The 26,517-nt window shown below is 38.0% G+C and overlaps 1 protein-coding gene and 1 long non-coding RNA gene across 8 annotated transcripts; both read right to left on the bottom strand.

Annotated features, from left to right (window-relative positions):
• LOC146453526 (uncharacterized) lies at positions 1-26,463 on the bottom strand. Of its 2 annotated transcripts, none has more exons than XM_085096667.1 (7): positions 26,394-26,463; positions 21,669-21,985; positions 12,534-12,688; positions 11,570-11,810; positions 9,268-9,630; positions 2,928-2,957; positions 1-1,943 (listed from the first exon to the last, which is right to left on the bottom strand). In XM_085096667.1, exons 2-7 carry the CDS (start codon positions 21,978-21,980, stop codon positions 1,356-1,358), a joined length of 1,689 nt encoding a protein of 562 aa, XP_084952793.1. In that variant the 5' UTR covers positions 21,981-21,985; positions 26,394-26,463; the 3' UTR covers positions 1-1,355. The 2 variants fall into 2 exon arrangements, with proteins under 2 accessions (XP_084952793.1, XP_084952792.1); XM_085096666.1 differs by lacking the exon at positions 26,394-26,463 and adding an exon at positions 24,640-24,766.
• LOC146453527 (uncharacterized) lies at positions 13,839-20,225 on the bottom strand. Of its 6 annotated transcripts, XR_014859501.1 has the most exons (8): positions 19,614-20,168; positions 19,172-19,336; positions 18,189-18,257; positions 17,609-17,687; positions 16,917-16,988; positions 16,588-16,650; positions 15,200-15,291; positions 13,839-14,883 (listed from the first exon to the last, which is right to left on the bottom strand). It is a non-coding gene; the product is annotated as an uncharacterized LOC146453527 (long non-coding RNA). The 6 variants fall into 6 exon arrangements; XR_014859502.1 differs by lacking the exon at positions 19,172-19,336; XR_014859500.1 differs by lacking the exons at positions 19,172-19,336; positions 19,614-20,168 and having other exon boundaries at positions 18,189-19,150.
• Positions 26,464-26,517: the final 54 nt, after the last annotated feature.

Here is a 26,517-nt window from a genome sequence, read left to right as displayed (position 1 = left end):
CTTCTTTACAATGACTCTTTATTTTCTTCTACCAAGCTACACGAAGTTAGCTTGCTAGCTCTTGCTTCACAATGCTCCTCTAACTCTCTAAAACTCTCGTTCAGCCCTTTTTAACCTGACCAGAACCGACCTGCCAAGGAAACGTCTAGTGATGCATCACCTAACACTTATCAAGCGAAGTACGCTTGCGCAGCTCCCGTATTATCACATTTTCTTTCGCAATGTTAGTTTTTTTTAAATGACTTTTCGTTTAGATTCTTCTACAGTTCTGGTTTGGATCTGGTCAAATTAAAACAAGATGAGAAATATAAAAGTTGTAAAGAACACTTTTTGCAGAGCTAATACTATACTTAATAACAAACTTTCAAAGAAAATAACATTTATAGACTTACAACAAGGTATACATCGGCATTTCGAGAGGAAGGGACGGACTTCAGGTACTGCCCTTTCTCTTAAATTACTGAAGTAAGTTCTGCGAGAATGATGCCCGCCCTAATTGCAAATTCAGTACGGAAAATGCCAAACAATACTTGCTTACTCTCACAGCCACCTCAATTTAAAGGTGCAGTTACAACCGTAATGATTAAAGCACTATGTCGAAATAAAACAAACTACTAACTATCATGAATTCGGTTTAAAACTTGTGGAAATTGACCAAAAATGATCAAAAATACGAGAAAAACGTTATTTCCGGGAAATCCTGTAGATAAATGAACTTTTGCCAAAATATTGCATAAACTAAATGTCACTGAAAAGCCATTGTTATTTACGGACACCAATTTAAACATACTTTATTGAACAGGTTAAAGTTGCTACTGTAATAAGAGACCTGTTTCACACCGAATTCATGATAACAGAAAGTATACGTTGATCGTAGCTATAAACAGTCAAAGTACAACGTAATAGTAAGCAAACTATGAACTTAAACAAAACTATTTCTCACATTAGGGGAGAACACTGATTGATCTACATTGTCAGAGGAGATCTCGACAGAAAATGAAAGGTCAACTTGTTTTTCGATATTTCCCGAATACATATAATAAAATTGTGGTTTACGTTTTAATTCCCAACACCGCAAAACAAGCTACAATCTTTTAAGTTTCTAAAAAATTTACGCGAACACTTTTCATCGTTCAGCATTTTTTATGTTCTAACAAGCGTAAACGTTAGGTTGATAACATGACCGAATCATGGGCACACATGAAGAATATTACCGCGGAACATTTCAGGCGATATATATTCTTCATAAAGTGACATTTCTATTCTTTTCTTCTTTGTTTAATTGACATCTATGATTAACGATGACTTAATATGCTTACTGCTCAGCGTTAACTTGAAGTGTACAAAATACAATGTCACTCAGTTTTAGTGACCTTGACAAGCAATGCATGTACCTCAATAGCTGGTTTGGAGTGGTTAGACTGTGCCTTGAAGAATCCTGCCAGTCCACAATCGCTGGCTTTGTCTCCACTTTGAACTTGCCAAATGGAGCCGTCCATAGCTGCACCCGAACCTTTGTCTGTCCAAACTGGTTGATCGCTTAAGTTGGCCAGAGCGACTAGATCTTGTCGGATGCAGGCATATTTGTTGGTGAAGTCACTCGGCGGTTTATTATAGCCAGCGTAAGCCACGTCCCCGAGGGCCACATAGCCTGCTGGAGGTATCACTTGCCAAAAGGAGACATCTTGTCTACCTCCTGAGCCTTTGTCATTCCACATAAGATTATAACCCACGGGTGGTTTAAGGAGCCCCTCCATCACGGGTCTCACCAGAAATACAGAAGATACAGGCACAGTTCCCGTGTGAATAGGAAGAGCGACCTGACCTACAATGTAACAGTCGTCTGGAACGGCAGTCAGATCAGCTTGGAAGATGGAGAGATCTTGATCTGCTCCTGTTTTATTATCCTCATAGACCTTTATTACCTTCGATGGTGTTAAGACCTGTTAAAACATCCAACATCCTGGTCTGTGAACAAACGCTAGTTCTTCCACTAAATACAGGATATTCGCAGTGTGAGAACGTGAGGAATTCAAGACTATGGAAAGAGCCGGTTCGCACAAATATCGCAACGCGCGGGTGGTTACACCGGCAGCAATATGCTTTCAACCAAAGTAAAATTTGACATCCGGTGGAAATCGCTTAAGACCCAATTTCTCGGCAAAAAACTCACTCTTTTTCGATAATTCTTTTTTTTTTTGTTTGTTTGTAAGAACTTACTGGGAAGTTTAAGTTTATCTAAAAAAAATTGACAATCCAAAAATTTTCTCTCTGAAGGTACACGGTAACTTTAAATAAGATATATACTAGTACGTCATTGTATCAACACTCCCGGGAGATACTCCTCTGAATCGGTTCAGAGGATTGCTAACCTGCGATCAGACGTTGTTTTTTTCGGGGAACGGGAAAGTGTGGCAGCGTTTATGTAGGGAGGGAGGGAGGGTATGATTGCAGGTTAGAGGATCGGCAGATCGGTTCTCCGAACCCCGACACTATTTCACACCAACATATGTAAATTTTCGGTACCCTTCTTCAGAACAACCAAATTCATACTAATTTCCTGACTTGGGGCCAAATTCACGAGGCCCTCCTTAGTTGAGATGTATCCTAAGTATTGTTTCTTGACAAAAGACTATATTTGTCGTAACATAATATAAAACAATTCTTAGATAACTTAGGAGCGGCTTCGCGAATCTGGTCCCTGATTTCTAGAGGGCAAACCCGTGTGTGTAAAACCCATACCTATTTCCAGATTTCCAGACAGAAATCCCATTTTCAGACCAAAACGGCTCAAAAGCCATTTGACCCTGCACATACCTATATACCTGACATGCAAACTATGGAACGGCATCTTATCACTGAGAGAGTTCCATGCAGAAAAAGCACGAATTTCAAAGAAATATACAATAAAATATAAACATTCGTACCTTGATACTTGTGGTTGGTGCCCTTGGTTTCTGAAAAAAGTAAAGTGAGAATGTGAATTACGAAAGCAAAACTAAATTGATAACTTATGACCTACATAACAGTAAACCGATCACTAGCTTCCACCCTGCAGGTAGGAAGTAGGACGTTGTCATAACGGTCCCCAAATCTGTTTACAAAACATACGTACTAACCCGACTGCCGTTTATGTAACCGGCTTTAAATCCCGGTAGTACGGGGTGGCTCGACATTGTTTCGAGACACCACAGTTTAAGCGGTGAATAACAAAAAGAACTAAAACTCACTGGAATCGTGCTAAATCGCTCCAAGAAACGCATAGGAGAAAGAACAACAGAAAAAGGAGTTTAGGTAGGGGTTTAGAACATCTCAGTGTACTGGACACAAGAGCCATAACATCAGCTGATATCGCCAGTGACCATCGTCTGGTTTGTACCAGATTGAGGCTAAAGCTAACGGCAGCTCCTAAAATAGGTGGAATTGGAAGGACGTCACGAGATACGATACTCAGTAGCTGGAGAACGATGAGTGTAGGAGGCAGTTTCGTTTGGAATTAAGGAACAGGTTTGAGATATTGCAGAGGGAGGAACAGGAAGATGACGAAACAGATCAGCCAGAAGCCGAGCTGGAGAAGGCAAACGACACGCTTGAAAAGGCTTACAATATGGCAGCAAAGAAAGTCCTAGGATAATAATAACAATAATAATAATAATAATAATAATAATAATAATAATAATAATAATAATAATAATAATAATAACTACTTATAAAGCGCTTATCCAGTTCTGTTCTAAGCGCTTTACAAAGTTTTAAAAAAAATCATATCTGTTTAAAATAAATCGAAAAAAGATGAGTCTTAAGTTCACGTTAAGATTTAAATTGTCACAAGAACGGATGTCAACAGGTAGTTTGTTCCAGAGTTCTGGGGCCGAAACAGCAAAAGCTCTGGAGCCATACGACTTTAGATTATAGTTGACATGACACAGGCGAAATGCGTATGACGACCAGAGCGTTCTTGAAGTTGAATAGCGGCGTATCAGGTCTTGTATGTAAATGGGGGACTGTTGGTGAAGAGCTTTGTGGGTGAGCAGAATTATTTTGAATTTAATTCGCTCGGAAACTGGAAGCCAGTGGAGGTCGAATAAAATAGGGGTTATGTGGTCATACTTGCGAGAGCCTGTGATCAATCGAGCCGCGGCATTTTGTACTGACTGAAGCTTTTTAATAACATATCTCGGAACATTGTATAAAAGAGAGTTACAGTGATCCAACTTGGAGGTTATAAAAGCGTGGACTAGAGTCTCAGTGGTTTTAGTGGATAGCAATTTTTTTATACGGATAGGATAGGATATAAGACAAAGAAAGTTAAGCCATGGATCAGTAAAGAATCGTGGCGCCTGATTGAGCAGAGGAAAGATATAAAACTAAAACTCCATGGAACCAACTCCGAGAGACTGAAAGAAAAGAGGCGAGTAGAATACAAAGCCAAAGAACGAGAAGTGAAAAGGCAAATACGCAGGAACAAGAGGAATTGATCAGAATGGATGGCAGAAGAAGCAGCAAATATGCAGCACATGAAGACTCTTTACAGCTTATCTAAAACGATCTGCAACGACAAACCAAGGCAGAGCACAGTAGTCAACGACAGAAATGGTAACAGGATAGAAGTAATATTAATAATAGTAATAATAATAATATTAATAATAATAATAATAATAATAATAATAATAATAATAATAATAATTTCTGTGAGACCTGTTAGCAAAGCTGAGATAAGAAGGGCAATAAAGCGTCTTAAGGGCCCATCTCGTTGCTAAGCTGCACGGTTGCCACCCAAATGCAATTTCACTTCCCATCAGCCAAAAATTTTTCGCGCGCTTTTTTCGGCGCCGGCCCGGCGTCGCCGATTCAAGTCGCCGGTACCTTTTTTTTTACTTCGTTGCAACACACACAAGAAAAACTTTTCGTTTACATTTTTATTGATTAATTTTCTGCTTTACGGTTACAGCATGTGAGTCGTGCCTTTATTTTTGAAACTTGAGTGTTTTGCTTGAAAATGTCATCCACGTACGGACGTAAACAGAAAGCCGCAGCGATGGCTGCATGTCGATGGGGAAATCTCGAAAAGGTGACAGTACAAGATATCCAGTGTCAGGTTGGGGATCGAAATCTCAAAGATGCTGAGACACAAACTGAAATAAGTATTGTGCTATCATCACCTGCAAACTTCAAAGAAAACTCTGTGTCCGCGGCTTTTTTGACCGCTCCGAAACTCCCTGACGTCTTTTGCGATAAAACTGTGCGACCCTGTGAACCTGTTTCCGTGAACTGCCCTTCCGAACCTGAGAAACTCGACTGTTTAGATACAACACAAATAAACGAAGCTATCGAGATCACTTAATTGCAACCATTCTCTCAAGACAGCACGGAGCAGCAGACGGTGAGCAAGGAGGCTTGTAAATTATCCTTGAAAGCAGCTCTAGCTCAAGAATTTCATTCTTACATCAAAAATGTTAACCACTCGATAGAAAACCTGACTGATAATGGTGAGCTCGAAACTTGTGATGGGCAACTTCTCCTTACAACATCAACCTCGCTTGAGAACCTAGTTAACAGTAACTTAAGTAATCCACAACACTGTGACTGTGAAAAAGAAACTGAACACGAATTTTGTTCGGTAAAGCAAAACACAGTTGAAGAGTTCAAGTTCGAGTGTAGTCGATGTGGGAAAAAAGTCAACTTGAAGAGTAGCATTCCTGTCGTTAAAGCCACAACTCTTCCAAGATCTGCAATACGTAATTTCGTTGCTCTTTCATTCCTTGTCAATGGGCAGTATTTCAAAGATTACCACAAAATTCTCGGGACTCTCGGTCTGGATCACCTCAGTTCCACTCAGTGGATCCATATTATTGAATGGACTGCACCGTTCGTAAAAAGATAAAAAGGATCGCCGACTGGAGCGTGCAAGAAGCAAGAACTGAAGCAGTTCGACGTGGAGATAAGTCATCGTTGCGCATCCAGTCCGACGGCTTTTATCTGACTCGCGGCTACTATTCGAATACCAGCTCAGCTACCGTCCACGATGCGAAGACTGGCAAAATTTATTACGTACTCACAACAAACAAACAAAGCGCGGCCAAGGTGCTAACTGGGAAGGGACGAGCGGTGGAGCAGCCTGGCCAACAATGCTTAGGCACCAGGCCGCTGGAAATTCGTCACCACTTCCGGTGCCGCGAAAAAGAACTTTTCTCCTCGAGAGATAATTGTGGTTGCTGGATTTTACAACAATTTGAGGGAACATCATATTTTCTCGGAATTCAAGCATGGGTTTTGTTGCAAACTGAAAAACAAAAAAAATATGCGCGAAAGAGTGGTCAAAGAAGCACAATTTCCATTCTCGTTTTTTTAATTTTCATCATAAACCAAAACGCAGGCTTAAATTATTTCAAAACGGCTTTTGAATTGTTATTGTACAGAAAATGCGGGAAAAAGGCTTAAGCCATTTAGTTAAAATGAATTTTTCTGTTTCTGGTCACGTGACGTTGGGCGTGGTCCGATGACGTCATGAACTGGACCATGTTTGCCCACTATGGGTATTCCCCAAATTTGGTCCAATTGAAACATACACGTGCAGAGATATAGCAAATTGATTTTTCCCTAGCAACGGCATCAAAAGACACTTTAATGGGCCCTTAAGAACGGTAAAACCCCTGGCGAAGATATGATAACAGCAGAACTACTGAAAGCAGACCTTGAATTCACAACTGATAGAGTGAAAAAACTTATAGACACGATTTGTAGTCTGAAAAAGGTCCCACTTAAACGAAACAGGGGACTCATAATAAGATACCAAAGAAAGGGAACTCAAGGGAGTGTAAGAACTGGCGGGGAGTGACTCTCCTACCAGTTGTAAGCAAGATATTGGGAAGAATTATAATTGAACGCATTCGCATAGGGATTGACCACAGGCTCCGTAAGGAACAGACTGGATTTATACCTGGTAGAGGGACGACGGAGCAAATTTTCATCTTACGCAATACGCTAGAGCAAGTGAATGAATGGCAGGCAACTTTCTATATAAAATTTGGTGGATTTCGAGAAAGCGTTTGACTTAGTGCACAGAAATGGGTTATGGGCGATAATGAGCCAATATGGTATCCCACAGGAGATCATCAAAATAGTTAAAGCGCTGGCTTTGAATGTGCTGTTGTCGAGGAAGAGGCAACCTCAGAATAGTACGAGCTAACGACTGGTGTCAAACTTTTTCTGCTCATTATAGACTGTGTAATGAGGCATACTGTGAAGGAGGAGGGAACCGGACTGACGTGGAAATTTACATCAAAACTTGAGGACCTTAATTTCGCGGACGATGTAGCTTTAATTTCCTCAACGCAGACACGTGCAGTTGAAACCAAACAGGCTGGTAGAGAATGCAGAAAGGACAGGCCTTCAGGTAAATATCGGGAAGTGCAAAGTCATGAGAGTATATGCAAGGAATAACAAAGCCATCACAGTGAATAGTCTGGCGTTGGAAGATGTAGAGAAGTTTACCTATCTTAAGGCGCCACAGTATGTTAACAAGGTGGTGGGGAACAAGGCTAGGCTAGGGAAAGCGAGAGGTGCGTTTGTGAAGCTAAACCGAGTATGGAACTCCAGCAGTGTGTCGAGGAGGACGAAGATCAGGCTATACAAAACATTGGTCAAACCAGTTCTCATGTATGGTTGCGAACATGGAAAATGATCGAAAGTGATGCTAAGAAAATCGATGTGTTTCAGAACTGATGCCTGAGAAGAGAAATGAAGATTAAACGGCAAGATAAGATCAGTAATAGACAGCTACTAGAAAGGGCCAACGTGGAGAGGTTGAGTGAAGAGGTAAGAAGAAAGAGATGGCGATTCATTGGACACATCCTCAGACAACAACCTGACAATGCAGCCCGACAATGCGGCCTTAACATAGACCCCAGAGGGAAGGAGAAAGTGAGGCCGGCCAAAAGCAACTTGGCGGCGCACAGTAGGAAAAGAGAGGTCCAAAGAAGGTTGGCAGTCCTGGAGTGTGGTGCACGCTGCAGCACAAGACAGGAATCGATGGAAAGCACATGAGGAAGCCCTATGCGCCATCTTGGCGCCAGGGAACAAGTGAAGTCAAGTGATCTCGCTGATTTATGCAAAGTAGGAACTTTATCACTGATCTGCGCTTTATTTTAACTGTTTTCAAATATAAATATCTTATAACCAGAGCCACCCATGAAGCTCAATATACATTTAAAATGTTTTGCTTTGAGGAGAGGTCTTTTAACAGAAAAGAGAAAGTGTCAAGGTTTATTTTGCCAGAGATATTGGTGACAAATGCGGGAATAAACTAAATCACCCCGTAAAAATTGATCCATTATTTACCTGGAAACGCTCTAACAGATTTTTCTTTTTTTTTTCGTAATTTCGCCTGCAAGTTGTCTAGATTGAGTAGTTTTAAAAATCCCTAAAGTTTCATCATAAAGTGTCTGACTAGATTTCGAGATAATCAGCAATGTTTAAAATAAGAGGCTATCCGCAACCGTTGCTAAGGTAATAGTTGTTGCTTGGAAACCGATGAAAAAATTAACTTGGTCATATGTTGAAATGATGATGCAGTATGAAGGAGATCGAAGTTTATCTTTTTTGCGAGATTGTAATTTCAAAACTTCCACCCTAAGTCCAGAAAAACTGCTGCGAGCCTCCTTAAAAGGCCCATTTAGTGGTACTTCGGGTGAATTTTGCGACAGTTTCCTTTCTCTCTTCTTACTCAGTTTAAACGGGCCGACAACATAATTATTTTAGCTGGCGGAATCTTGGAGTACAATTTCACAAGCTGCTTGACTCCGGTGTCAGTCTAGGCTAACCAGATCGCAAATAATTTGCACGACTACAATCTACAGTTCACCATCCTTTGCTATTTTGGTTGCTTTTGTTTGGCACTTTTTAATCACTCCGTGTATCAATAAGAAATACTATAACGAGGCAATATTCCAGGGACAGTTATTGAAGCAGTTTAAATTCAAAACACACACAGCACGTGTTTTATCAAGTCTGACAATTCTCGTGTTTTGCTTTCGAATTTTTAAACTCGATTAAACACTGTTGTTCGTATTTTAAATAGTACTTAAAATACACCTATTAACTAAAACGAGAGTAAAAATAGAAAACAATTGCTTAATCTAAAATTTCGAGAAATTTATGATTATTAGTCAAATGGCTTGAAGGAACTTGGAAATAAAAAAAAATGAAATTTCAAATTTTCACAAGAATCTGCGCTGATTTCAGGTAAAATCAACACAACACACTAACCTTAGTTCTTAAAATTCTCTTCCATTTCTTGGAGAATTTCCCAGCAATTGAGCGTCCATCTAGAGCCTTATCGTAAACTCCAAGGCAGGCATCGATCTCTTCTCCTCCACCGTTTGATCCCATCAAGTTAATAGCATCTGTGAACTTGCCCAAAACTGCAGTGATTTCCGCGCTAAAGTCCAGAACATCGTCATCATCTTCGTCATCGTCTTCTCTCTCATCCTCGTATTTGTTAACTTGAACCTGGGCACTACGAAGATCGTCAAAGCACTGCTCTAATCTTTCTTCAGTGGCAATCGATAGCTTGTGTTGGAAAGGTGGTGCTGCTGTCTGTATGGCTGTATTTATCGGTAGTAGCTCAAACTGTGAATTAACGTAACCAAGACTAAACACTTACTCTAAATTCATCTTCACAAGTCTATATTTCAAGTGAAAAAGGCGAAAAAGACAGTGAAAACATCTTCCTCGCAAATGTTAAATAACGTTAATTTTTCGACTGCGTTGTTTTCACGTAAGAGGTGTGGTCATTGAAAGGCAATCACCTTAATTTAAAATGAAGGGAACTCTAAAGTACAGTCGATTGTTCTACTCAAATTTTGATGATTTCGTTTTCAATTAAATCAATCTTTAAAATGACCTATTCTTTTAAGGTGTTTTATTTACTTCATGACTAACACTTCAGAAAACCATGAAATAAAATACCATTGCTTCACCTCCAAAGTTTATCAAAAGAGCTTGTTAACGAGCTATAACAATAATGATACTAACAATAATAATAATAATAATTATAAAGTTAATATATAATTTTATTATATAAACAACAGTGAAATACCAGGTGAGCTTTCGCGCGAAAACGTGATATCTTCACACGTGAAGATAACATGTTATTTTCACATGTGAAAATAACACCGTTACTATGGTTACATAATAAATCGCGCCTTTCGCAGCGAAAATGAAATGGTTTGGTATTTCATCGGTGTTTATATAATAAATAGAATATTACATGGCCGCTTGGAGATACGAAATTTCTCTTCTCGTGTTGAAAAATATTTCACTCGTTCGCTGCGCTCACTCGTAAAATATTTTTCAACACTCGAAGAGAAATTTCGTATCTCCGCGCGGCCATGCAATATCCTCTATATAACAAGAACCTTCCAGAAATCCTTTGCACCTGAAAATTGCAAATGTCAAATAACTGTCAATTTAAAGCCAAGAAGATGCCACGCTACAAGGAAATAACACTTGCCACGAAATATCACTTAGATTCAATTTAGTGTGATGACGTCATCAGTTACCTGACCTGACGCCCCAAAATCAGTTTGAACTTATTACGAAAGCGGACATCTTTCAATTCGAAAATAACCAATGTAGTCAGAGCGTAATTGATGTCAGGTATATAGATATGATATAGATATAAAATCTAAGTGGAGAGGGGTATATTCTTGAGTTTAAGGCGCATTACAGCATCATAAATTTGCATGTGTATAAATGTTTATTTGAAGTACCTTCCATAACATTGTTACCATGGTGTCGTCATCGGTCACGTGACCAGGACGCTCGGAATGTTTCAATAATGCACCTTTTATTCCTTCTTGAACAAGAGCAGCTAGCGACATAAATTTCATTGTGATAAACCTAAAAAACTTGTTGTATAAGTCAGACCGCTTCAAACACTCGTTTTCGTCCGATTGTTCTGTTGAATTTAGTTTGTAGATATCACATGTTTACCAAATGGAGTTGAGAGCAGTTTGAGGGCAAAAACCAACCACAACAACGAAATCATGTGGGATTTGGTAAGGCCTCTTTTTATTTTATTTTATTTTATTTTATTTTATTTTATTTTATTTTATTTTATTTTATTTTATTTTATTTTATTTTATTTTATTTTATTTTATTTTATTTTATTTCATTTTGTTAATTTATTTCATTTTTTTTTTTTGGAGTGGGGGTTGAGAACAAGCGAAAGCCAGGGTCCTCTATTTTATGTCAAACAAACATATCAAGGTTTTTTCTGGCCTGCTGAAATATTTTTGGGCAGGGTCTAGGTTAATGTGACGTTTTGGGGTCTAACAATTCTATGTCATTCAGACATCCCCGTTACTGATATACCTCCGCCACGCTGCCTCCATCATAAACCTCAAAAAATGGATTGTTATAGCTTAAAACACATCAAAGAATGCTTCCAGTTTTTCATTCATCACCTTACCAGAAATCTGTGCAGTTGCATTTAATTTAGCCGTTAGTTTTTTATGAATATATCTGGTGCCGACTCCAACAAGGTAGTGTTGAAGGACACCGTTACCTGTATGGGAATTCCTTTGCCGTCGTTAATGTTCTTCAACCTTGATGGAAACTGTTCAATCAACTGCACCAGGCTATCCAGGGTTGTTGGAAGTCTGTCTGGTAACTCTGTTGCGTAATAATTTATGGCAACATCTGACAGGTCACTGCACTGAGTTGCGAGCGTTTTTAACTGTGCCTTCAAACTGACATTCACTGCTCCAGCTGTAATATCCCCTGCGGCACTGCCCTGTATGTCAAGTCTAAATGAACATAAAAACATTTTTTCACTTCTTGTCACGTCAAAGTTATTTTGTTCTTAGGCTGCTACATTCTGGACACTTCGTGTAGAAACAAGCATATAGTAATAGAAACAATAATACTTCATTGATCATCTTTGGCATAACGGAATTTTTTTACATATCAAAAACTTTATGACATATCTTTGTTTACTTTTGTATACTAAATATGACACAAAGGAAGTTTTCAAAAAAAGTTTTCAAAGAAAGTTTTCAAGGAAGTTTTCAAAGGAACTCTTACTCTTGCCTCAGAAGTTCATAGCTACATAGCTAGAATTTGGGGAAAAAATCCCATATAATAGCTTTTACAAGCAATAAAAATTGTACCTTTTAAATACCCAAAGAGTATTTGATTTCTCTGCCCTCACTATTAATTATCATTTCTATTGTTTTGTTTTTTTTCTTCTACTTCCTCGGTCATTATTGCATGATGCAGGCGAAAGCCACGAGGAAAAGGAAAATTACAAAAACTCGTGATGACGCAAAGTTTGATTTGCCTTCAAACTCAGACAGATTATACATCTAATAAACTCACGCGAATGATAGGGGCTAGAATCCCTTGGAATTCTATTATTATCTTAGCATGAAAGTTTTGTTGTTGTTGTTGTTGTTGTTGTTGTTGTTTTATCTGACATCCAACGTCTCGTATATAGGGACTAAAACATTCCACGTTGTAAATAATCATACTTCTCTGATTTAGAACTAGTCTTGATTGATAGGCTTGCAACCAATTCTGCGCCATATGTAACACTTCTTACATAATGTGTTCCCAGACCCTGTTTGACTTGCCCGCCGGCCACTTCTTTCGCTACTTCTACCAATCCATCCATCGTCTCAGAAACCTAAGAAAAACAAATGCCACCAACTTTATATTTACTTTTTAAATGCTTAAACGGTCGAGAAAGCAGCAGAATGACAATAAATTGTAAATCGAGAACGACGTTTTTAGTTTGCAAGGCATGTTTCGGCATGTTCAAATGCCATCGTCAGTTACAATGAGTGCATTAAAGCTGCATTTATATTTCAGAGAGTGACAGTTTAATTAACACTAAATATGACAACTACGATATGTAAATTACCAACTAAAAATTATGGTACATATAGAAAGAGGTGTTACAGGGACAACGGCAGAATAACATGTTTAATTTGTTGATTTAAGAATAGGCTTTTCCTACTTCTCGCCTAATAGGTGCCTGATGGGGAAATTGAATAATACCACAAATAAAATAAAGAAGGCTCCTTCTAAGTTACATACAGGGCCCACGCATTTTTATGTACACACCCCTGCATTAGAAACCAATTTTTTTTTTTAATTTCTCACAAATAAGTTAAGGTGGGTAGTTAGGCGATATTGTACTTCTGATAACATTACGTAAGTTACGTTATAAAGCCAGAGCAAGCCATGTTGATCTGGGCCACCAAGATATTTTTTGTCAAACCGTAATTCAGCAGAGAACGCGCAATTCGTGTGAACTGAATTATCAAGTACCGCACGCAAAACAAAATATTTTTTAAACATTCGTTTTACTAAAGGTCTATCCATTTCTGGAGCAAACTACCAATGGAAATAAAAAGTGTGGACCCACTTCACACTTTTAAAAAGAGGTTTAAAGACTTTTATGATAATAATATAATCCCCCAAGCTTTGAATTTAATTTGAATTAACTTGATTGTAATTATATGACAGACTATATACTATTAATACTTCTATTTTGTTATCAATTTAAATACTTTTAGTTGGGGGCTGAATATCAATTGGGACATCGCCCTATTTTCTGCTCCAGTTGCTGACGCTTAGGATATTCTTATTTTATTATTTTAATTTTCTATGTATTAGTTGAAAGGAATTAAATGAAGTTTAAAAAAAAGTTCAATGTTTCGTCTTTTAAACTACGCAATCTATTTAGAGTAAAAGCCAGAGACTCCGCACCAAAGGGACACCAGCTACACTGTTGGCGAGACCACTCGCCACATTTCCACGCGCGTTTGTGAGCATCACACTAAAAATTAAAGTGTATTATTACACCAAAAAAAAGTGTAAAATCCTTGCCAGCCCCGGCAGTCTTTTTTTCGTGTGTATTATTACACACAGTCCAACAGTGTAGTTTAACACTCAAAGGGATTGTATAATTACACGCAAAATGGTGTAATAAGGGTATTATACTACTTTGCAAAGTGTAAAATTACACATCGAAGTAGTGTAATGAAAGCGAGAAAGAAGGGTAATATTACACCAAATAATGGTGTGCTGACGTTGCCAGCACCGGTAGACGTTTTTTGATTCGTAATTCTATACATAAATAACAATGTAAAATTACACTTCAAGTGATTGTAATTTTCCCCTGAATTAAGTGTAATCATTGCAGTTTACAACCATATCATGTGTAAAATTACACAACCGCCTGGTAAACCTTTGCAGTGCTGGCTACGACGTATTTTAGCGTTGATTTACACCTTACGCCTTGTGTAAAATTACTCTGATTCATGGACTATAAAACAAAACAAAAACAAAAAAGAAAGGAAAAAGAAAAAAATACAACAGAAGCTTGGTCTTGAACCACCAGAAATTTTTTTCTTCTTTAATTTCTGAGCGTACAGGTATGGCTCATTATATCTCTTAACTGATTAAAATTGTTCCAGCAATAACGACAAGATCGAAGGAACAAGATGATTAAAAATTTTCAAATCTATAAGGCATTTTCAAAATTCTTTATATAGAAGACATTTCTATACGCGCGGCAGCCGCACACTTCAGAGCTAAATAACCTTGTTGACATTCAACCAGATATTTTGAAACATTAAGTACATAAAACTCATTAGCCGTACTATATTCACCTTTACTTGACAATCACAAAGCAGTAAGTGTTAGAACAGGCCTTTGGATAGCAAAAGTTCAGAGTATAATACAAAGAAATTAGACATTTAAGAGCCGAGAGGTGGCCTACAACTAAAATTTCGTCATATCGCCAACAATAAGGAGAGGTGGTGATGCATCTATTCTAAGATCTTGGAGTGCCTCTTCTTTTGTCTCCACAACCTGTATAAAAATAAAGTTGTAGAAAAGAGTTGTTATAGACAATGTTCTAAACCTTTTTCTTGATTGATCAACATAAAACTGGCATAAAAGAAAACATAATTTTGAGTGTGGAGAAGGGAGTTTCCCTTCTTTCTACACGTATTTGCAAATGTCTTGCACTAGCTAGTATTTACTTTTACTGAACTTACATAAAGTTTTCGAGAAGTACAGAGGACAACTTTGAGCAAAGGTTGGCCAAATAATACAAAAAATTGCATCTGTTCTTCCACGAAAGGATCACAAGTTACTTGTTTAGGGAAGGAAATCAATTTTTTACCTTAACAAAGAACTCTTGTGGCTTCTTCACTTGCTTTGACTCCTTTTCCAGAATTAGCGGAAAACACAGGAGAGCCACTATAGACTTCTCTTCTATACAAAGAGCAGAAACCAGAAAAAGACATAAACCAAGGAAATTTAATGTATCAAATGCTTCTTATACCTCTCCTGACATCATAAATAATAATAATAATAATAATACATTGTATGCTAATCTTTCCTTCAAGAGAGTAGATTGCAACATTGAAGGCCACAGCATCAATTCCCTACTTCTTCCACAACATTTTTTTGCAAGAGGTATTAATACCTGCCGTTAGCATTAGGAATTTATGAACTAATACAATGAAAAGGTGTCTTAGCAAAACGAAAAAAGTCAATGATCAAAAGAATAAAGGACACCTTACTTTCTCTACTGAAAAAAAGGTTTTGGAAAAAGAACTCTCCTTATGAAAACATGCTTAGTTTCCGTCCATGAAGTCACTAGTCAAAGGAGGGAATTACCAAGTTATTTAAGTGATGGCCTGTCTTGTGGACCTGGCCAGCACCATGAGGAAAACAAATTAACCTAGTAGAGGAAAGATTTTGTAATTTGATACCACATCAAAGAAACTGATTTAAGTATTTTGGTTCAATTCATGGCCCCCAGTAACAGGCGGGCAAAACCACCTGACTGGGTCATAAGTCAAAGGCGGGTATCACCACCTTACTTAATGCCTGGCCGGCGGACCAAGGTCATGGCATGAAAACAAAACACAGGTAAGATGTTATGATGTGATCTTATGGTAAAAGCTTCACTCAAACTTGTAACCTAACTCTATAAAAAGTGTCTTGTTCTAATTATGACCCCCAGTGACAGGCGGGCAAAACCATCTGACTGGGTCGTAAGTCAAAGGCGGGTATCACCACCTTACTTAACTGCCTGGCTGGTGAACCAGGGTCATAAGTAAAACAAAACACGCTTTGATTATGAAAGATTTAAACTTTAACCAGTGCAAGTTATAACCATAATCAAAACAAATCATATCTGATCATGACTTTGCGAAAGCTTCAATTTCACCATTGTTCCTTTGGGAGCTTTGTGTACTCATTTGACAACAAGCTGATATAAAAGTAGGTGTACAGGTGTTTAAAATAAAGACCCAGAAAACCCATGCACTGTTTTGTTCCACTCTTCTAGGATATCTTTACAATTCTTTGATGCAATGCATTGATTTAAATTAGTCATGACGAAATGATTCACAAACATAACAGAAAACAAATAAAATAATCCAAATAACTATTGTTACACATTAGGCATTAATCAAAGGAAACAATAAAATGCAATAAAAAAGATATTACTGCAACGTTGCAGAATTAAAAGTTCTGGATATTTTAATATACAGTACATACTGGCAGGTAGATGCCTTATTACTTGATCCAGTGGCTGCTTTAGCATCAGATTTGGCACCAATCCTACAAGGATATAAGACAGGAATTATTGCAAATGGAACATAAATAAAACATCAAGGACAGTGTGCAATTTGTCAGCCAACATATCAAAACAAAATCTTCCTATATACTGGCTGCAGGCTAAGAGAAGGTTTACAAGATAGACTGAAGAAGGGAATGTAGCCAGAGTGATGGATAATGGAATTACTCACTAAGCATAAAAAATTGCAATTGGAAGCTGGCATGAAATAACAAAATGCTGAGTTGCAAATAAAAAGTTCTCTACATACTGGGAAGTAGAAGCCTTATGATTTGAAGCAGTGGTAGCCTCTCCTTCACGTATGTCAGCTTTGTCAACAAACCTGTAAGGATGTGCAAAAAGGAATTTCAATTTATGGGAAATATATAAAAGAAAAATGACGATTAGGCCTTTATGATCCCTCTAAAGGTAACAAAATCGTCATGTTTAATTGCTGCATGTAGGGGGTATAAGGTCTCAAGTTAACCCAGGAGTGTGAAATGTAGTGTGAAAAAAAAAAAACAGTTGAAAAATACAATTTGACAAAAGGAAGATGGACTCCAAAAAATTCCAAATCAACTAAGGGTGCATTTTTTTGGGAGAATCCAAAGCCGGATTTGTGATCACAGATCATTCGAATCATGCCGCATCGAAAGAACCGATGAATCCACTCTAGACAAGGATTCGTCGCTTCCTTGATGTGGCATGATCCAAATGATCTGAGACCACAAATTTGTTTTCAGATGCACCCTAAATACAATATCATTTTTCTACCGCAACGGAAACTACTTAGTTTGTTATCCCAACTTAACCAGTGTGAAGATTGTCTTACAAGTATGGTAAAACAATTAAATTACATGTACCTGGTTTGAATGAAAACAAAATAAATACTATGATTACATGCCGATCCACTAAGTACTTCATTTAATTGAAGTAATGTAAACCATACATGTTTGTTCTTACCCTTGCTTTCTATTCTGGCTGATGTTTTGTCATTTTCTTTGACACACTGCTTTGCAGCTCCTGGATTTCATCTCCATCACTGAAACAAATCATTGTAGAAATCCTCATCGATTTGAATTATAAAACATGTGTCAAGTTTTGGGCTCTTTCCAAGCCTTAATTCTTGAGTCAACACAACCCAATCAACCTGAAGTCAAGATTCAAGATAATTACAAGAAACAGGATCAATTAAATGTGCACTCTGGTCATCTGACAATTGCAAGCAACCAAAAAATTGGACAGAGTCTTGCTGAATTTGTACATAGGAAGTTTTCCATTGTATCGCGGGTTCTGTAAATTGTCTTTGTTATATATTTGTTGAAAATACATGTAATATTAATAAAGTGTAAAGTGTATAAAGCGTAAAAGCCTTTCCCTGGCATGTTACTAGCTCGCTGCGTTATAGCATAGTCCAGGTTTGTGTTATATTCTAAACTAAAGAAAACATGCACCTTCAAGTACTAGACTGAAATTTGCAGACTCCTGAGAAAACTAACTAGGTGCTGACCAAAACAAAATGGAACAAAAAATTAATTCTCACTCTTGAGTTGCTGAATGCGCCTTCCTCTTCAAATTTGTCATCCCAGTTGTCGGCTGACTACCACTGTTGCTGCGTAACAAAATGATGAATTAATCTTAATCAGTTAGAAACTTTCAAAATTTTTATAATATGTGATACCTATTTTTAAACTTATTTCCAATTTTAATGCCATAATTTTACATCTTACAGTGAAACTACGCCAACTGTTTATAACACTAGAAATATAATATCTCAAACATTTCTTGTTTGGAAAAAGAAAAGCAATCATGATACATGATACATGAAAAATGAACCAAAAGCTGTAAGGTATTATTCTATTTTTTTTCTTGTGGTTCAATCTTGCATCTTATTGATCTCAAGAATATGAACTTTCCAGAAATACATGAAATTCTCAAGTGTTCACGGTTTTCGCAGTCACGCTGTAACAGTAATTTCTGTGTAATTAATGTAAGTCTAATGGTTAAAATTCAATTCAATTTTCTAAACTGTTCAATTTCTTATCAAGCCTTATAATAATAGCTGAAAAAAACAAACCAAAACAAAAAAAACCCAATTGTCTTAACACCTGAAAACCGGTTTAAAATGTTTCAAATCGAAAATCACAGTTAACAACAAAGATTTACAAGTATGTAAGCTAAAAGCAAAGTTAAAATGACGTGACAACACAACACAACACAAAGGCAAGTATAGTAAACTAAGAAATTAAGCTTTGTATCTTAGCTTGTCAGTCTCAGAGCTTAGCAAAGTTGAACATGTCCACACTGCTCGCTTGAAGAACTTGTCTCGCTGAGGTCAAGTTACGGTAGCTGCACACTGAGTCGATACAAACAAGACAGTTCTGCCAGTGCCTACTGTATGTGTAAATTTTTGTACAACTGCATCCAACTGCATAAGTGCAAAATAATCGCGGACGCATTTCAGCGGCACCTAAAGCTCGTCCCAGTTTTCCCTACGTTAGTTCAAGGAAACACGTGTTCACTTACGTATTCAGGGCTTCTCCCGACGCTTCTCCCTGATTCCGCGCGAGGTAATTTATTTTTCTGATGATTTTCAGGCGGTGTCCAACACTTAGTATTAGCTGTTCTGCCAAAACATCCCCTCCTTTTTCTACAAGTCTGAGTAGTGCATTGCCCCATCAATATCCATTTCTGAAAACAACGAATCAATGCAGCCATTTTAGAAGAAAAATTCGTCGTTGCGCCTGTGATCACGTGAAATTTTGGCGGTAAAACACATTTGCCTCGCTAATACATGCTTTCACGGGCCCAAAATTCATGGAAAATAGTATTAAACATGCACTGAGTTTGTTGTAATAAACATAAACTAAAATCCGAAAGAAAGGTCTAAATTACAGTTGTAAACTTAAAGGATCCAGCCGTGGTCGCCACTTGGCATAAAAGCAACACATGCGAATTATATACTCACCCAAGCACGACTCGGAATATTTGCTGTAGGGCTCGCACAAACTTGTTAGCCACTGGCTTACAGCCTGAGTAGTCCATACCTCTACATTTTCTGTTTCCATTCTCAGTAGCTGACTCGAAAAGATGAAAATAATCCCGGAGCTTTAACTTTACAACCTCCCTCGAAGACTAGGCGAACGGAAAGAGGCATCCCGCAGGGTTGTCGAAGAATTTGTCAAGTTTCATTATCTGCAATAAAGCTTAATGATTGGATAAAAAATTTCGCACTATCAGTTTAGTTTCCGTCACCCGGTAACCGCAACACTCGTGGACCGCTCCTATGAAAAGAGAAAATGTACATCAAAGCGCAAAACGTCGGCGCTTACCTGAGCTCATCCATATACTATGAGAAGGAACGTGGTCCGATTGTTGTAAACCAAAGGGTGGGAAGTAAAAAGAAACAAAAGGGCCACTGAATGCACATAATTTACGGTACAGGTAGCCGCAAATACGCGGTGGATTCATTGTTCTCTGTTTGTGACCACAGCCGGAAATGTTTTGGTAACTTAACCTAAGACCAACCAAACAGTTTTCATGGCTTTCTTATCAAGTTGAGGTTTTGTTTTGTTTTTTGTTTTTTTTGTTTTTTTTTTTGTTTTGTTTTTTTGGCACACTGCTTTGCAGCTCCTGGATTTCATCTCCATCACTGAAACAAATCTTTGTAGAAATTCTGAAAAAATTTGAATTATAAAACATGTGTCAAGATTTGGGCACTTTCCAGGCCTTCTTGGGTACACACAACCCACTCAATAACGCAAAGTAAGAGAACTACAATGAAACAAAGAGTCCCGTGCAGGTAACCGCAAATACGTGATATCATTTGCATGATAAATTGATTGATTGTTCTTTGTTTGGGACTACAGAAATATTTTCGTAACTTAAACAGCGTTGCAAAATTGGAGTCCCGTTGCCAGCTTTCGTTGTAAATTTCTGAAGTTCATGGGACTTTAGACATGGATGCTGCTGAAGTCTACCCCTGCTACAAACCAGAGTGTAGCCACTTGCTTTTTAAGAGCTTTAAAAAACTAGTGGCTCACATCAGAAGAACTCATTCGCATGATGCAAATTTTCTTGTCACATGTGGTAGGCCAGGTTATTAAAGACCTACAAACTCTTCTCAAGTTTTGAATCTCATATTTACCGAAACCATCCTGAACTTCTTGAAGAAACTGATGAAGCAGAGAATGACAACACTGGACATGACGATTCTGATGGCACTGGCTATCCAGAATCTTTGAGCTCAACGGGTGAAAGCGAGTCCGAGGACGAGCGAAAACGTAAAGAAGCTCGGAAGGAAAAAACCCTACGAAACGTGGCTTTTTTCGCATGTTGAAAACAAGAGAATGTAACAAATTGAGCCAGGCTGCAAGTGTACCCGTTTTTTTGCTTAGTTTTTAGCTTACTCTTATTCTTGTTAGTTTTGCAACAAAAAAGTTTAATGTAAACTTCTAACTATTTTCCCCCTTGTGTAAACCAGACTTCAGTGGTTTGGTGTTCTATTTAACAGTTTTAAGACTGGCATAACATGTTCAAACAATTATGTCAGAATCTGTGTTATTTTACACTTTGCGATAATAACACTACCCTCACAGAACTGTAAATTTACCCTGCTATTGGTGTAATAGTAAACTTCAGATTTGTGTATTGTGTTACAATCTAAAAAAGTGTAAAAATACACTTAACACCGTGTATTATTATTCCCAAAAAAATAGATATTTTTTTACTCTGAAACGCGGTGTAAAATTACCCAAGAACTGGTGTAACATTACATTGTAATTTTAGTGTAACAGTTTACACTAAAAAGAAGTGTAATTTTACATTTCCCCATTTGTAATAAAACACTTTAATTTTTAGTGTGCAGCTGTTAGTTCAGTTTAGTTCTCTTCTTCTGTCTGGAAAGACAATGGACTGCGCGAGAAATGTCAGTACACGGTATTGGGGCAGAGTGGACTGTGACTGTAGAGGTCAGTGCTTGTGTGGCAGTCTCTGTCACTTAGTTTCACCTACAAGAACTTACCGTGATGCATTTTAATACAGCAAGAACTTCCGTGGACCCCTCTTGTTTACTGCTATCACTAAGGTACTTTCCAGAGCCTTCCACTTTGACGAGCCCGGCTTTTATTTTCAGGGAGAGTTGGCCTGATATATCCAGCATCTTCTTGGTATCACTGCTGTCCTTCACCACCTTATAATCGAATGTGAAACGACTGACATTCACTTTCTTGGTAGGAATGTTTGAAGAAAAAATATCGATGCCAGCAGTTGAGTTTGCGGCGTCATACGTACGACCAATGCACAAAGTTGGTGAAGTATAGGAAGGAATGTTCATCTTTTCTGGATAAAAGCAATTGAAAATATAGTTTAAACTTCCGTAAAAACAACCCAAAATGTCAAGCCTAGGTGGTAATTATAACTTACCAGAGCTACCCTGGGAGAGCTAACGTTTCATACATTTCGTCAATGAACTCGAGTCACGTGTCAACCTTTTTCGAAGGTACTGTCACATGGCACTTTGCAGGAAAGTTTTACAGTACAAGATGATAAGATGAGTTTCTGATTGTTACAATGTCAAACCCTCTTCTCAGGAAAGGTAGGATTAAAACGTGTTTAAGGTTCTAGATCTCTCAGTGGAAAAGCAAAGGATAGTGAACATGTTACGCCACACAACTGGGAGACTCGGAGTCTGGATAAGATAGGTGAGTGGTATGATATGCGCCTGTACAAGAATCTTTCCGTAGTGATCTACTATCGTGGCAATAAAATTTTCCAAGGCTGTTGAAACAGAAAAGGGCAAAGTGTGGAAAGCCCTGGCATTTTCTAACTTTGTGAAAGCGTACTGAGTAGTTTGGACGCTAACTGATCAACCACCAGCCCTTCAATAAAATCATCTAAGCAATAACCGTAGCATACATTCTACAAAAGACATATAACATGCAAGAATCGTATTGCTTTCAACTGAATTCGAGTACAGCCTTGGCGTGGTTTTGTTGTAAAGAAAAGAATGGAAATTTACTGCTTGAATTATTTGTAGCCAAACTTTCGTTTCTTCGTTGTTTTTGGTTTCTTTTCTTTTCGGACTTGATCGATCGGTGAATGAAAGCAGTTATTTTACTTTGAAAACCTTGGTTAAAGCATCGAAAGTTGATATACGAAATGCACGGCAACGTTAAGTTTTTAAGGAAAATGGGAACAAGGATGTTCACGTCTTACTTCAAAAAAGCAGCCGGCAAGCTAGAAAACATGAGCGATGGACATTTCAAACTGGTCAATTTGCCTCTTTAAAGTGGGTCATGCCCCAAAGAATCTGATAAAGCATTCAAGTCACATAACACTCCTCTGTAACCGACCTGGTGAGGCGTGGAGCCGTGGATGTTCGCTAGGAATTGAACAAATCTCTAACAGGGCAGAGAAAAATCTACCAGGGTGCCCTCTTTAGGGAGTTCGATTTTTAAGTAAAGTTGTATAAGTAATGGGTAGGTGTATAGACGACGTAAAATAATTTTTTAAATTCCGTATTAAACTTGTCCTAAATTTCGCATTAAAGAGCGTCTACGAGGGCTTCAAGATTTTTCTTCGGGCGCCAAGGGAGGCATAAACTAAACTAGGCTTTTTCTAGAATGTACCAGGGCCGGGGAGGATAAAGTTTCACCAAGGAGGGAAAAACAACAATCCACTTCGGGTTTCACAAGGTCCGGCTACAACCTTCTTTCCATGGTTTTTTCCTGGGAACGAGGCTGAGCACTCCATCACCTCAAATTATTCACTTCACAGCAGGTTTCACAGTTTAAAAAAAATGCTTCCGAGATGCACAGAATCTCGATCAGTGCATAAATTATTCGGCAAGAAAAATAATAACGTTCATTCAGTTTGTACCGCCAGCAAAATATAATGTGGGCTCCAGACGACATTGAATGCAGTACGATGATAAGACATTCACCGATATCGTAAGCTTTCTGCTTTGTTTCTTTTCATCAAAATGTCATCGATTTTGAAACTGAAGTAAAACACTATTAAAAAAGTTTGGAAATAAAAGGCAAGGTCTCCGTGTTGATGGCCTCAGCTTCGGCAAACTATAGTCGCCATTACGAAACTTCCAGCGATTGAGAATTGAAGTAATTTTCTTGTTCAATTTAAGCCCGTAAAGAACTCCTTAGTGTTCCTGGCAAAGAGTTGGTAGAGTATTCCGGCTGACAAGGTGATGACCTTCAATTTAGAGAGCACAGAGTGTTGGTATAGACAAAATTTGAATCGTGTCAACGCAATATGAATAAACGACAAAGTCGTCCATTTCTTTCGTCAGCAGCCCTTTCTTGACTTGGAACCTTGGTTGTGCAAAACTACGGCAAACGGAAAAACATAATTTTTGCGGTATTCTTTTTTACTTTCGCCGCAGGATCTGAACCCAAACTTCCCCTCAATATGTTGCCAATAAAGGCCGTTAGACTACAACGATGGAAGACTCGAAGTCGAAGCCCGGCTATGTACAAGAGCGATAGTTTCCTGTTCAAGAATATGTCTGCGCTACAAGCTTCCCACAATAATGTTTTAACGTGGTAATAAGTTTCCAAGGTCGTTCAAATAAAGTGAAATAAAGTGTGAAACAAGGTGTGGAAAGCCCTACCATTTTCTAATTTTCCAATGGCTTTCAACCGGCCCTTTAATAAAACCATTCAAACAATAACCTTAGCATACACACCTCACAAACCATATACAACAGGAGTACGAGTGGAAAATCAAATTGCTTAAAAAAATGAGTACAGCCTTAGCGTGGTTTTGTTGTCAACAAAAGGACGGAACCAATTACTCTTTATATTATATGTGGCCCATTTTTCTCTTCTTTTTTCCTTTTGGTTTTCTTTTCATTTGATTTCAAAGCACGTATTTCACTTTGAAAACCGGAAAATTGGTTACAGGAATGAAAGCTGATGCACGGATTGCACAGTAAGAGTTTTTAAGGAAAATAGGAACAAGAAATGTTCACGTCTTACCTCAGAAAAATGCTAGCAAGCTAGAAAACATGAGCGATGGACGTTCCAAACCGATCAATTTTCCTCTTTAAATTGGGTTATGCTCCAAAGAATCTGATAAAGCATTTAATTGTTACTGCATGACACAATACTCCTCTGTAACCGACCTGGCCTGAGGCGTGGATGTTCGCTAGGAATTCAACAAAACGTGTAACAGACGTAACAGGGCAGAAAAATGTCTAGTTCCAGGGTGTTTCAATTTTTCTCTTAAGGAGGGCGATTTTGAAGTAAAGTTGTATAAGCAATGATAGGTGTATACCGGTAGACGACTTTAATGCGGAATTTTATGTGATCTACGACTTTTTCTTCGGCCGCCGAGGGAGACATAGACCAAACGGGAATTTTACTAGAATCTACCTCAGGCTCGGGAAGGATAAAATTCCATCAAGGAGGGAAAAGTAACAAACACGTTGGGTTTCACAAGTTCCCGCTACAACCTCCTTCCCAGAGCTTTTCCCTAGGAATGAGGCTAAGCACTCCATCACTTCATATTATTTTACTTGACAGCTCAGTGATTTCACAGTTTTAAAAAAAATATGCTTCCCAGATGCACAAACAGTCGATTGTTAAAAGGCGTGGCCCGATCATCGCTTATGGTGTTCAAGCACAAAACCGAAAGAATGAAAAGAAATTTTCGTAGACAGTCAAACTGAAAGTGTGAAATAGTTATCTTGTGCAATTTATTGACAAGTGAAAGCGTATTCCATGTACGTGTTTTATGGTTAACTTGGCTTTGAAAGCCTATTAATACACAATATTGGTCACTGCTGGATAGCGGACAATAGATAAAACATGCATACATTACATTTTTTTCACATTTTTGTTCTTTACATTTTTGTAGTATTTTAATGTGAAAGCTAATGAGTACGAACGCTAACTTTGACGGCAAAAACGTCTACGTTAACCTGCCTCTTCGTCAAATATGTCATTTACGAAGACAAAAAGGCTCCTGAAAAGGCCTCCTTCTTTCTTTCTACGGCTTTCTTTGTGATTATAATTCCTGGCCTAGATTTCTACAAAAAATATGGAATGCTTTTACGCATTAAGTCGGCTGTTTTTTTTTTAGATCATTTGGTACCCCCAATGAGATACCGTCTTAAATTCAACGCCCTATTTCTATTAATCAGAAGTACTAGAAATAGTAAAACTACTGAGGGGAATTTAAATCTGGATGCAGGGATTAAATGCAAGAACAAGTGGGCTAAACATTACTTTAATGAGTATCTAATAATGGGTTGTTCTCTATCTTTTTCCGTTCTCTGATTCAGTATGTCTTTCGCTATACAGGCTGTATACACCCACTGTCATACATCAGTGCTCAAATATTCGACAAGAAAAAATAATAACGTTCATTCAGTTTGTGAGCGCAGATCGTTACTCACAGGACAGTCGTTAATCCCACGTTAAGAAACAGAACTTTTATACGCGCTTATGAAAACGGTTTGCCACAACAAAGGTTCACGACGGTAAGATAACCAAACGAAGTTTATTGAAGAGAAGCGGTAGAGACGTTAACAATGCTAAAAAGCGAAACGATGTGTAGAGAAGCGATAACAAAGCGGTTTCGAAAACTATAAGAAGTAAATACAACGAAAACTATAATAAGACTAAGTATTAAAACTATTACAAACATAAGAAACAATCGTGAAAACTTCATAAATCCCATACAAAAACAGCAATAAAAACAGTAACATGCACAAAGTAAAGAGACTTACTTCTGTGTCCGCGTTAGGTATTTCACTGCGATACACTTGAGTTATAATCTTGATCTTTACACGATGGCACGTTGACTAGAAATGAGCGTTTTCCTGAACACGTTCGAGGAAAAGCTAAATAACT

This window comes from Pavona decussata, unplaced genomic scaffold (assembly GCF_977016875.1).
Source record: "Pavona decussata unplaced genomic scaffold, jaPavDecu1.1 SCAFFOLD_330, whole genome shotgun sequence".
NCBI classification, from domain to species: Eukaryota; Metazoa; Cnidaria; class Anthozoa; order Scleractinia; family Agariciidae; genus Pavona; species Pavona decussata.
This window is presented reverse-complemented; position numbering and strand designations above follow the sequence as displayed.